This window comes from Lathamus discolor, chromosome 9, assembly GCF_037157495.1.
Source record: "Lathamus discolor isolate bLatDis1 chromosome 9, bLatDis1.hap1, whole genome shotgun sequence".
NCBI classification, from domain to species: domain Eukaryota; kingdom Metazoa; phylum Chordata; class Aves; order Psittaciformes; family Psittacidae; genus Lathamus; species Lathamus discolor.
The window spans coordinates 9,314,110-9,326,609 of record NC_088892.1 but is presented as its reverse complement, the minus strand read 5'-3'; the positions used below and the strand labels follow the sequence as shown (position 1 = coordinate 9,326,609).

At 53.2% G+C, this 12,500-nt stretch overlaps 1 protein-coding gene across 2 annotated transcripts in view; it reads left to right on the top strand.

Moving 5' to 3' along the window:
- The first annotated feature begins 341 nt into the window (after window positions 1-341).
- The window catches only part of GABRE (gamma-aminobutyric acid type A receptor subunit epsilon), a 37,316-nt gene continuing 25,157 nt past the window's right edge, over window positions 342-12,500 (top strand). For both annotated transcript variants that reach the window (XM_065689921.1, XM_065689920.1), the window contains exons 1-3: window positions 342-490; window positions 6,009-6,157; window positions 6,351-6,418. In XM_065689921.1, coding sequence (XP_065545993.1) covers window positions 435-490; window positions 6,009-6,157; window positions 6,351-6,418 — 273 coding nt within the window. In that variant the 5' untranslated portion in view covers window positions 342-434. The remainder of the gene's footprint in view (window positions 491-6,008; window positions 6,158-6,350; window positions 6,419-12,500) is intronic.

The window sequence follows — 12,500 nt, the reverse complement described above, 5'->3', positions numbered from 1 at the left end:
ATTAAAAAAAGCCACTATTAAGAGAAACCAAGCGCCTCGTTGCGCAGAGGGGGAGCGGGCGATGCTCGCTGACGGTGCCGGCTCCCCAGCAGCGGCGGATGCGCGGGTCTGACTCCGCCGTGCGGCCCCCGCCGCTGGCGCTCGGCCGTCGGGGGGGCGCGGGGGGAGCCGGCCCCTGCGCGGGGCGGTAGGACCGTGCGCCGGCCCCTCCCCGCCGGTGAAGAGATGCCCAACTTTCCCCTTCCTCCCCGCCGGCGCGGAGCGGGGCGCGGAGCGCGGAGCCGGGCGGGCGGCGGCGGGGCTGGAGCGCGGCGCAGCCGGCAGCGGGGGGGTCCCGCCGCCGCCCCCCGCCCGGCCCCGCGCTGAGCCCCGCCGGGGCGGGAGAAGCGCGGCCGCCGCCGTCTCCCCCCGGGGCCGGTCCTCGCCTCGCCGAGATGCCCGGGACGGTGCTGCTGCTCTGCCTGGCCCTCGGGCCGGTCCTGCGAGCCAGGTGAGACCCCCCCGCCGACCGGGAGGCCCCTTCCCGCCTCAGTTTACCCGTCGGGGCGATGGTAGGGGAGGGGGCGGGAGACACAGCATCGATCCTCACACCCCCCTTATGCCCCCCCCTTCCCACCCCCTACCCCCCCCCCCCCCCACTTCAGCGGGGGTTTGAGCACCTCTGTGCCCTCAGCGGCTCCTTCCAGCCGGCCCCAAGGCAGGATCAGGTCTATTCGCGGCAGCACCTACTGCCTGCGTGTCCTTTGCACCCCAGGTCCCCTTCCCCGCATGCCGGGAATCAAGAGGACATCCCGCTTTCCACCCCGCCATCACCTCGCTGGCTGAATCCTGCCGGGGGCTGAGCCCCTTCTGGCGGTGCCCAGAGCAGGACCAGAGGGAGCTAAGCACCTCCTGAGGGCTCCATCCGTCACCGGGGTATTTCCATGCAGAGTCGGGATGGGTGGAAAGGAGCTTCCATCCCTTTCCCTGCACCCCATCCCCCGGCACGCCTGAAGACCCTGCAGGGTTCGCAGCCTGGCAGGAGGAGGGCAGCGCGGGTTCCTGCCTCACTCTACAGGTTGGCCCCGGGTCCCAGCTCCGGGTGCTGGCGGGATCCCGATGCCAGCCCGATGCCAGCAGCGGAGCGTGGGGCAGGCAGGTGACAGCTCTCTCCCAGGGCCCGTGGTTCCTAGCGCTTCCCTGTAAACAGCAATGAAAGGCCCCACGCACAAGGGGGTTTTCAAGTTTCTTTTTCCCTGTTTTATTTTTACAATTCCTATCCCCACTGGTGAGTTTAAATGGCTAGATGGGGAAAGAACATGTTGTCAGCAGATTGTTCCCCCCAGGGCTTGGGGGGGAGAGGGATTTTACTGGTTGAAGCTAATTGGCAGAATAAGCTGCCTTAAAACCGATCAAATCCCATTACAAATGCAGTCAGGGACAGGGAGCATGAATCCTGCTACTAACAGTCTGCTCTGCCAAGGCTTCCCAACCTGGCAGAATGTCCATCCTTGCATGTCCATCTGGGGCTTGGCCTTCCTGGGGTTGAGACAGCAAGAACTGCCCCACGGCTTGTGCCCTGACACCCAATGTGCTGGTGCTGGGGGGCACCTAGAGGGGGAGGTCTGTGGTGGTCCCCGTTCCTGTGTCCTACCATCCCTGCAGAACACTGAGCCCTGCATTACGAGAGGGTGAGTGGTAAGCTGCAAGATCACATGGAGGAGCTGTTAAGTCATGTATTCACATGCCCTTGAGCAGGAAGATTTACCCCAGGGCTGGCCTGGCTTCCCTTCTGCCCAGTCCCTCGTGTGTAGCTCTTCCCTGAGCCCCACTTTGCCAGAGTCCGTGCATGTTGTGGGGGTGGGGGGGTGATGGAGCAGGAGAACAAGCCTGTGGGAGAAGAAGGAGAAAAGGAGCAAGTTATGTCAGGGTCTTACTCTGCATTCACTGCATTCTTCCTCGCTATAGCTTCAGGGGGTGAATCTTACCTGCCCTGTACTTAATGGTGTGGGTGCTGGAGTGAGGAGCCCGGTTCAGATGCTGCATGGGTGTGTGAGCTCTTCTCCCACTCTGCTGCAAGACCCATCCCCTGGTGCTGGAGTGGGCTGGATGCTTTGTGCCGGGTGACTCAGCATCCCTGGACGGTCCCCCTACCACAGAACCAGGCTACCAGCATTTCCAGGGCACTGCCTTTGCTGGGATCAAGGCACCTACTTGAGCCCTGAAGGCAGGATCCCTGCACAGCATCACACCCCCAGAAAGCTGGGCTTGGTAGATGGTTGAAAACGTGCAGGCTTGACCATTGGGGCTCCATGGAGCATGCTGTGAAAGGAGAGGTACAAGAACATGTGAAATGGGTAGGGTACAGATTAGTGAGCCCCCGTCCTAGAATCCTCTGCCCACTTCTACTTCAGAGTTATTTGCCTGAACATCCCTGTGCCTACAACCCTTGGAGCCATTGGGATGGCTGGCTGGAAGGACACGTTAGTATGTGGTAATTGGGACTGACCAATGCTTTTCAACCATGGGAATGTTGCTCTTGCATTTTGTTGCTGTCTGTTCCTCTGGAGCAGGGCAGGCTTTGAGCTGTGTTTGCAGAGGGGCTGGACAACCACAGCCCAGTGTCTGCATCCATGATATTTACCATTAATTTACTGGTCTCAGACTTCACTAATGTACCAGGTTGCAAGTAGCAGTGGGTATGCATCTTGGTTAGGTATGTCTGAGCGGGCTCACGTCAAATGTTGTTCTTCCCCTCTTCCTGCCAAGGGAAACCAGTGAGACAGCCTGTGCGCTGAGGGGATGGAGCCAGCCACTGGCTCTTCGGGTGGCTTTAACTTTGACCATCAGTGTGCTTGGAAACCTCAGCAAGACCGGTGTTTGCTGGAGCAAAGCAGAATGGGGGGGTGATGCAGGCACTGTCCTGCTGTAATGCCAAGGGTTGCCCAAGGAGGGTTGTCCAACCTCATCCATACATGTGAGCGCATCTGAAAGGACACCTCCCTGCCGTGCAGGCCTCCTGCTCTGGGCACCAGCAGGAGCTGCCACAGTCCTGACCGTGTGTGTCAGAGCAGGGGATTCCTCACCATGTCCCACCTCTGTCCTGCCCACCCAATGCCCATAGCTTCATCCCAGCCCCACGGCTGAGCAGGAGGGGATGCTGAAGGTGTGAGGTGGATGTTCTGACATTTCAGCAGCAGAGGTGAGGAGACGTGGGTCTGCCTTTCCTCCTGGCTGCATGGAGACATATGAGAACTGGCTGTTCCCTGTCACCGAGCCAGTCACTTTGTGACAGGAGACAATGCTGCTGGGCCAGCAAGTGTTCAGAGCACGCTGGGATCACTGCAGGTTTGCACTGTGACATTTCCATTAGCAGCTGTGGGGGGACACACACGTCACCTTAATTCCTCTCCTCTGTAATAGCGCTTGGACTCATCCTTTCTTGAAGTGGGGCCACTGGGAAGAGAGACTGGGGAGGAGGCAGAATCTCACATAGAGTGGCCTAAAAGTCACACTCCTGACCAGCAAGAGCTGGTGTGCAGCTGTGTGAGCACAGACACCCAGCAAAAGCATGTTTTCTCCAGCAAAAGCTGGCTTGCTTATGCTAAGATGGCTTAGTATGGTTTAGTAGCTCAGGATTAGCTGCATTAGCAAAAAGCATATTTTTGGTAGTGTCACAGCATCTGTAACAGGGATGTGACTCCCTGGAAATGCTACCCCAAGCCTTAGGGTGTTAATCAGTGACACTAAACGGGGGAAAGACAGAAGCCCGAGGTCAGAGTAACCAGCCTGGGTTTGTTCATCCCCACAGTGGGGTTTCAGACTCTCCTGTGGTCTTAGGGCTTGGAGGACCTGGGTTTTGTTTGGGCAGGGAAACAGGAGTTGTTCAGGGCCAGCAAGTGACCTGTCTTGGGCTGGCTTCAGGTAGGGTCCAGGGAACACTGAGACAAGGTTTCCATGTAGCCGTTCCTACTCTCATAGAGGCATCCGCATCACCTCAAGCACCGGCAGCAAAGGGAAGCAGTTAGGATTGCTTCCCCTGCCCCGAGCTGTGGGCACAGACACAGGTTTGCACCCCACAGGAGCGGGGCCAGCCCCAGACTGCATCTCTGGGAGGGTGCAGCAATGGTCCCCTGCGCCTCCCGCTGCTGCTGCTGCTGGATGACACGGAGCCATCAGCTCGGCTGCATTCCGGAGACGTGAACACAGCACACAGCACACAGCACACAGCACACAGCACACAGAGCACAGAACACACAGCCAGGCGAGCCCGCGCTGCCACTGCTCGCACAGGGAAGCGCATCCTGACAGTGTTGCTAAGACTCCTTAAGCATCGTTAGAAAGTGCAGCGCAATCAGACAGGAAACAACAAGCTGATGTACCAGTACCTAATGTGCGGCGGCAGGCAGGCAGCTGCACGCAGCACAGCCCTTGTCGGGGGATACAGCCCAGCACCTCAAAGTGGGGGAGATGCAAAGAGTTTTAAAGCAGTTGTGAAAGCAACTTTGAGCAGGGGTTTTCAAACAGAAGCACCTGATAAATTGGCTGCAATGTGTCAATTTAATGCTCTTTTTCCCCCTTCAAGTGCCTTTGCCAGACTCTGCATCCCCAGGCACTGAAGGGAGTTGTGTATCCGTGGTGCCTCATTGCACCTCGGAGCTGCGAGGCTCCAGCTGGGAAGTGTCAACACAATGGCAGCTCCTGCTGTGAGACCCTCTCTGGTGCTGGAGCGGGGGACACACTGACATGGTAGACATGGAGGGGGGTATCCCGGGTGTGGGAATGCTCAGCATTCTCTTCCATGTATGGCTGTGTCATCGTGGGGACAAGCTCATCAATGAGCTGCTCAGAGCAGCAGCAGGTGGTTAGAATTCCCCCTCCTGACCATGTGGACCTAATTTAATTAGAGGGTTTCTTCATCAGGCACTGTAGTGATAGGGCAAGGTGTGATGTGTTTAAACTGAAACAGAGGAAGTTCAGGTTAGATATAAGGAAGAAGTTCTTTACTGTGAGGCTGTTGAGGTGCTGGTACTGGGTGATAAATGCTCCATCCCTGGCAGTGTTCAAGGCCAGGTAGGACAGAGCCTTGGGTGGCATGGTTTAGGGTGAGGTGTCCCTGGCCATGGCAGGGGTTTGGAACTGGATAAGCTTAAGGTCATTTCCAACCCAAACCATTCTGTAATCCTAAAAACTCCTTTAGGAAAAGGGAAGGGTGCAAAAGGTTTAGAGAGGGCAGATGTGAAAGGCAGTGGGAGAAGCTGTTGCTAAGTGGTTCAAAGGAGGATGCAAGCTTTCTTTGCTGGGTTGGAACTAGAAGATCAGGAAGGTGGAGCATATTTAAATGGGAGCTCATGCTAAATTAAAGGCTGGGGAGGAAGGGTTGGTGGGTACAGGGAATGGGTTGTGGCAGGTCTTGGCCTGAGGGCAGAGGAGTTTGCATAAGGCTTTAATTTCCAAGGATATGTGCTGGGCAGATGGCTGGTTTCCTGGCAAACCAGACGGGCATGCTGCATGCTTAGTGGTTTTAGGACCTCTTTTCTCTGAAGTGCTTTCATTGTAAGTGCATTGCACCCCCAAAATGCTGTTTGGTCACCATCGTCTTCATCAGCGGCGCAGGCAGAGCAGCTGACGTATTTGGTGTTAACAGGCAGCTCCTGCAGCAGGAGCTGCCGGCAGCAGAGGGCCAGGCTGGGACAGACAGGAATGCCACCGGGGAGGGCAGGGACTGGCTCCCATGCTTCAGGGATGAGCAGTGTGTCTCCAAACAGAGCTGGGGAGTCTGTGGGGCACCCCATGCCTGCTAGTCCTGACCCTGCATGTCTGGGGACCCTGAAGCGAGCAAAGGTGCCAGGTGAGTTATGTCTTCTTATCAGTATGGCTGAGAGGAGCCCCCTGAGGTCCTTACATTCTGCATTCTAGCAGTGCTGCATCCTCCTCCTTTAGTGTCTCTCAAACCCAGCTGTGCCCCTACTTCCACAGAGCACCAAAGAGCTGCAGTAGTGATGTTCTCCTTTGTCTCTCTGCTTCAGGTGTGAGAGCACAGAGGAATATGATTATGATTACCTCAGCATCAATAAAACCTGGGTCCTCACCCCCAAGGCACAGGAGACTGATGCCACGCAGATCCTCAACTCGCTGCTGAAGAACTATGACAACAAGCTGAGGCCTGACATAGGCAGTAAGTGTCCCCTAAAGGTCCCTCTGGTGACCTGGCCCAGCTGTATCTTGTGTTTTGCATGCCTTTGTGGCTGCTGTAGTTGGGATTTTTGATGGGATGGAGCCACACTGATCCCAGATGCTCCCTTGGTACTCAGCCCTTCACAGATAATCTCAACCACAGCTCACCATTACCTGTTTCATTTTGTTCACAGTCAAGCCCACGTTTATCGATGTGGATATCTACGTGAACAGCATCGGGCCGGTGTCTGTCATCCAGATGGTGAGTGGGGCCGTTGCTGCAGGGTCGCGGTATCACCAAGCTGGGAGAGTGGGATGTAGCTGGCCTGGTGCTGTTGGCAGGTTGTGTTGTACCGGCTGGACGTGGTGTGAAGGTGATGTTGTCATGAGAAGAGGGGATTTGTTTCCCTTCCCTTGGGAAGAGGTGCTCTGACCTGCTGATAGATGGAGCTACAAAAGTTTGACAGCCATCCCTGGTTAGGAGCCCAGGTCTTGAAGTGCCCTTGGAGAGCTCAGCAGTGTTACCATACTCATGAGCTCAGGGAGAAGGATAATGATGCTCTGTGGTCCCCACTGGCAAAGTGTGGACAGAACCTCTCCTGCCTGGGAAGAGCGTGGGCATCAGGATGCCTGAGGCAAGTTGCACTACCCTGGGTGAGCCAGTGTGGTGGTGGCTGGGAAGGGGAGCAGCGTTTCCCAGGAGGACTGAAGTAGGTACCTGCATATGGTTTCCATGGCAATGGTCTGATGGTGTGAAACTTGGATGCCCAGGCCTGGCCTGCAGTGCTGGGGAGGGGCACACAGGGCGCTTCAAGTCCCATGGCTCTTCTGCAGCACACAGCACCTTACATTGAGGGCACCATGACTCTGAAAGTTTCTGCTTATGGCTTGGGACCCCGTGGCATTGGGAGCTGCAGAAACACTTGGTCTGAAGATCCCCCGGGCCATGCACTGAAAAGCAACTGTTGATCATTTTATTCACACAATATTTATGATGTTATTCACAGGAAGCTTACATTATTATTTCCCTGTGAAGTCATTTTCCTCTTTTTTAGAAAGAAACAAACATTACTGCTTTTAGAAGACTTCTTTGGCCCACTGGGCAGTGGGGTGGAGAGGACAGGAGTGGTACAGCCAGGACAATTTAGCTTTTCTTGTCTGTCAGTGCAAAGCAGAGCAGGAACAAAACCAGCCCCCTGGAAAAGGCAGTTCTCAGGATGGGCACGTTATTTTTAGTTTCCCAAGTAGAAAATTTCCACTGAGCAAAGCCCTCTGGGTGTGGAGGTGCTGTAGGTGCAGTACCAATTCTGCTCCAGGGAGCCTTCTGACCAGCCACGTCTGAGCATGTGCCTCTGAGCAGCATGTGCTCATATGCCACCAGATGGGTACCGGGCTGGGTGCACGATGAGGAACCATCAGGAGGCCCAGCAGGGATGGCCTCAACCACAGCCCAAGCCACGTGAAAGTCATCCCTGGCTGCCAGCAGATACCGCAAGTTCCTTCCATCCCATGTGGGTGTGTGGACACAAAGCCACAGCAACATAAGAGCAGCAGTGCAAGGGGAAGGGTGCTGGATGTACCCACATCCCTGGCCATTGCTGTGCCTGAAGGTAGAGCCATGAGAGTTTTATTATAGGTGGCTGTCCTGACTGCTCTGCACTGACCAAGCAAACCATGCAAAACCACAGTGTACATCCTCATTCCTTCTTTTTCCCTCTCATCCACTTACTTTACCCCTTCCTACTGCTGCTGGAAGTTCTGCTCTCCCCCCTGTTTCAGGATCACATCTACTAGCAATAGAGTGGCTTATAAAATCCACTCTTGCATCCAGAGTTCATCTCCTGCTAAAAGGAGATACCAGGCACTGCTGCTAGTCTGGTTTCCTAAGAAACATAGCTTACACCGTGGTGATGGGATACATCCATCCCAATCTCTCAGGTTTTCAGATCCACCAAGCTAATACCAACTATGTGTGGCTGCAGGTATAGGAGCTTCAGGCATACTCAGCTTCTCAGTGTTTTTGTGGAAATGGGATGCAGGGCAGTAACAACAGCCATCCCCACCAAGGACAAGAGCTGTTGTATGAACTCAACCCTTACGAGACACCAGAGAATCCTGGGAGAGTGCTGCTTAAAACAGCCCTGACTGTTCCTAGAGCAGCTCAGCCCACGTGGCTGGCTCTTTCTGAGCATCAGCAGGAGTTTTACACTTCATGCAGTGGGGCTCCACAACTGCACAGGATCCCAAGTGCTCCCAATGCTATTAAAGCAAGCCAGGAGTGTAAAGGCAGGACTGGCAATTGGAATTGCCTATATCTGCTGGGGAAGCTGCTGCCGCAGGGCTAATCTGCACATCTGCAGCTTCCCCACATGAGGAAGGGATTGCCATTTGTTGGGAATGGCATGGTGAGGAGCTGCTCAGGTAGGGGGGGAAACGACTTGATGTAGAGACAGTAGAGACTTTATGGCATCATTCATAACTGGCAGCACTGTCTCTCCGAAGTGCCCAGATGCTACTGGCTGCATCCCAACAGTCACCAGTGCTATGAAGACACCTCCATATGACTCTCCAAGTAGATTTGCTATGGACACTTCTCTTCTTCCTTTCCCTACCTTATCACTCCTTGGGCAACTTCCTAAACTTGAATCTGTGATGCCCTTGAGCTTTAAAACCTTTCTCCCTGAGATACTGGGCTGATACTAAAAGTACTGAGGACAACTACACCCAGGTCTCATAGCCGTGAATGGCAGCTTTCTGCCATCTGTACTCTGAATACCTCCCCCTGCTCATGAAAGGGGCTGCATCTTGCTATAGGGTCTCCTGAAGCAAGAGAAAGGGGCTGTGGCAACACTGTCATCGTGTCACCTCTAGATTTGGCTGCTTCACCCCCTTGTTTTGTGTTTATTTGCTTTTCCATGCTGATACAATGAATTAAGTCATTCTGTGGGTTGTGCCAGCTGCTGGCAGACTGGCATCATACCTAAGGTACAGGTTGTCTGCTGGGGATGTCATTCCCATTTTGCCTCTTTTTATATAGCTTCTTCCAATCTGAGAAGCTCTGCCTTCTCCCAGCTATCAGGCCCATCCCACATGCCTGATCTTTCTTTATTCCCATATGCATCTTGAGGAAATGGACATATCTGAGGGAAGGAACCAGCTAGATCTCTCCTGAGCCCATGGTGAAATTTCTCTCTGCCACAGATAGAGAGGCTCATGTAGGCTGGAAGCTTGCTGGAGGGGAAATGTCCCACTGATCTCTTTTAGGTGCATTATGATGACAGCATCTTATGTAAATATTTCTCTTTCACATAGTCAAGCTATTTAGAAGATAAAAACCTAGTTCTGCTTTTAAATACAGCAGCATTACTGTGGCTATCAGCTTGGACCAGCATGCTCTGTGTAATCTGAAGCGGAAGGCTATAGCATGGCCTGACATGCTGGTGGCTCTAACTTAAGCAATGTAGCTTGAACACTAGTGTCCTGTGATCCTCTGCTCACTCCTCAAATGGTTAACTACTCACCATATCACTGCCTTCAGCCTGCTGATGCTCTGTCAGGGATTGGAAGTTGGCCCTGCGTAGCCACTGCTCAACCTCCAAATGATGAATCACGTCAGGATACAAAACTGATTCCAGTCCTTAAAAATGAATAGGTGATTTGAAAATGTCCTGTGCTGCGTGTGAATTCAGCATCCCCTCATCAATCATTTGTCATGAATAACATGAACATTCAGGAGCTGGCAGAAGGCAGGCAAGTTTGGAGGGGGGAGAAATGTAAAGTGATTTCCTGTATCATTTGTAGACCAGAATGGCAGTCTTGTTCTCCATTAAGGCAGCTGAGCAAATTTACATTCTCCTCCCTGGGGAAAGGACCCTCTGTGCCCTGCCAGTCAAAATGTGGCAGTAACCAGAAATGAAGCTAGGAGACAGTTAAATGATAGGAAGTGGGATGGGGCTTGGTTGAAAGAGGATGGGCTGAGAGGGAAACAGTGCAGAGAAGTGGGACCATCAGGTCTGACAGCCGTTTGCTCCAGATGCTGCATGGGCTGGGACTTCCTCCCTATCACCATGAACCTGTTGTCTTTGGGTGGGATTGGGACACTTGGTGCTTCTCAGGGTGGTGGGAAGCTCTGTTTACACCATCAGGGAAAGGATGTGCTTGGCCACGAGCCCTTCCAGAGCCGCCTGCTGCCTCTGGGTGCCGGCCAGCAGCACCTCAAGCCAAATGAGTTATCACCCACAGCGCCGCAGCTTTCCAAGCTGTGTCACGGATCTGGATGCCCAATTAGATTCCCATTAACGTAGTGTTTAGGTGCCCTTGGTTTACCACTAAGCTGAGCCTGCTGCAATGAACCACCTTGGTTCTCTTGTTGTGTCTGTGGGGAGGGCTGTGGCAGCAGGGACCCACAGAGGAGACTTTGGGTTCACATTTTTTTTTGCTGTCTGGTTCTTTGCTGGAGGAATTTGCTCCTAGTTTTGTGTTGTAATGGCTCTATTGCTCCAGATTATAGTGTTAACGGGTGTCAAGGACACCTAGAGTTCTGGGTCACCTTCATTTAGGGATGCTTAACTCTCAGAAAATGATGAACTAAAGTGGTTGCCAACTACTGGGGCTGAGTGTCTTTCAGTCCTGTGGATGTCCGTGAAGTGACCACTAGAGCCAGCATGGGTGGGAGTGGAAAGAGTGCTCGGGGATGGAGCAAGTCCTGCCCAGAGATTCCTCCTTGAGGTCAGAGCCGAATGTCCTTTTCTTCCTTTCTTGCACCAAGCCAAGCATGAGGCTTGAGGAGTTGAATACTGAGAATGTATCCCAGACACTATGGTAGCCTCCTGACCAAAGTGAATGGAGACCCAGCATTCATCCAGGGACCTGCTGCCTTTCCTGCTTCAGCTGTCTGGGGTCAGAGGCAGCGCAGTCCGGGTTAGTTTAGGTGCTGGAGACTCCTCTCTCTGGTATATGTGAGCTTAAGCCCTTGTGTGCCAAATCCTGTAGCATAACTCGATGACAGCTCTTTTGCTGGGATTGTGCATCACCCCAACCAGATTCCTTACAGGTAATGAAGATAGAAAGAGTAAAATTGGCCTCCATCATTCAGCAGGGGCTCGATTCCACTGCCTCTGAAGTGCAGTGATTTCCAGCAGGCAGGGCTAAGCTCCTACTTCCCTCATTGCAGCAAATTATTTTGTTATCTCTGTCTGTGAACAGGGGACTGCAACCCCACGAGGGTGATAGTCCAAATACGTGTTGAATATTCCTCCCTTCCCTCTTTAGGAAGGAGGTGCTGCACACAATTAAATTCCTAATGCTGTGCCTGGCTGCATTAGTTACCATGCAACACGGTAACAAAATTGAGGATGAAGAACATACTTTGCCACGTCTGTAGTACTGCAGAATACATTGAATAGATTTACATGTGAGGTGCATTTGTGAAAACACCGTGAAAAAGGGGGAGGGAGGGAAAGGGGAAATGTTTATTCGTTATCAGCTGATGAATAATTAATTTACAAACGTTGTCTTGTTAAGTATAAATTAAATCCTCATTTGACACACTTTATAATTTAGAAGTATAAGCCCAGCATGAATGAAAAGAACTCCCCACTGACTGCTTTCATGTAAATCCCGAGGAGCTGGGGAGGGAGGTTTGCCTTTCAGAGTTAAAGCTGACAGGGGTTAGTGGAGAGGAAGGGAGGTACTGTGGCAAAGCCAGCCTGGGGACCTGTGGCACTTTGTCATTGCTTTTGGGTGCTCTTTGTGCAGGGATGGCTTAGTGGGGCAGGGAGGCAGTGGCTGTGGGCACAACCCTCTTCCAAGGATTGCTTCCTCCCCACTCGGAGCTGCTGAACTGCAGCTCTTTAGGTAAAATCCCCGTTGATGTCCCGTTATCAGTGGGCAGCAAGCCGGCAGCTGCTTGTGAATGGCTGAGCTATCCCAGCAGCAGGGGCCAAGATCCCCAGGAGAGCAGCCAGGTTCCGCTGGGCAGGGCTGAGCCACCTTTGTGGAGAGCACAATTTGAGGCATCTCCACATGGAAGTGAAGCTGCATCCCGAGCACTGACAACTGTGCTTTGTCGGAAGGCATTAGTGTGGGAGTCGCAGCGGGAAGCCTTGGGTTACAGCCGTGGTGTCCTGCTGCAAGGCTTGGGTTAATATCTTCGTTTCTTCTTAATAGATGGGGAAACCGAGACCGGTAATAATTGTCTGGCTCTGAGGAATACTTAAGTCCTGATTATACTTAGCTTTGGCTGCTTTGGAATAAGTAGGAAGGAAATGAAAATGGCACACTTTTAAAAATGCTTGAATATGTTTCTCTGGAGCACAAGATAAGCCTATAGGTAAAGGAAATTT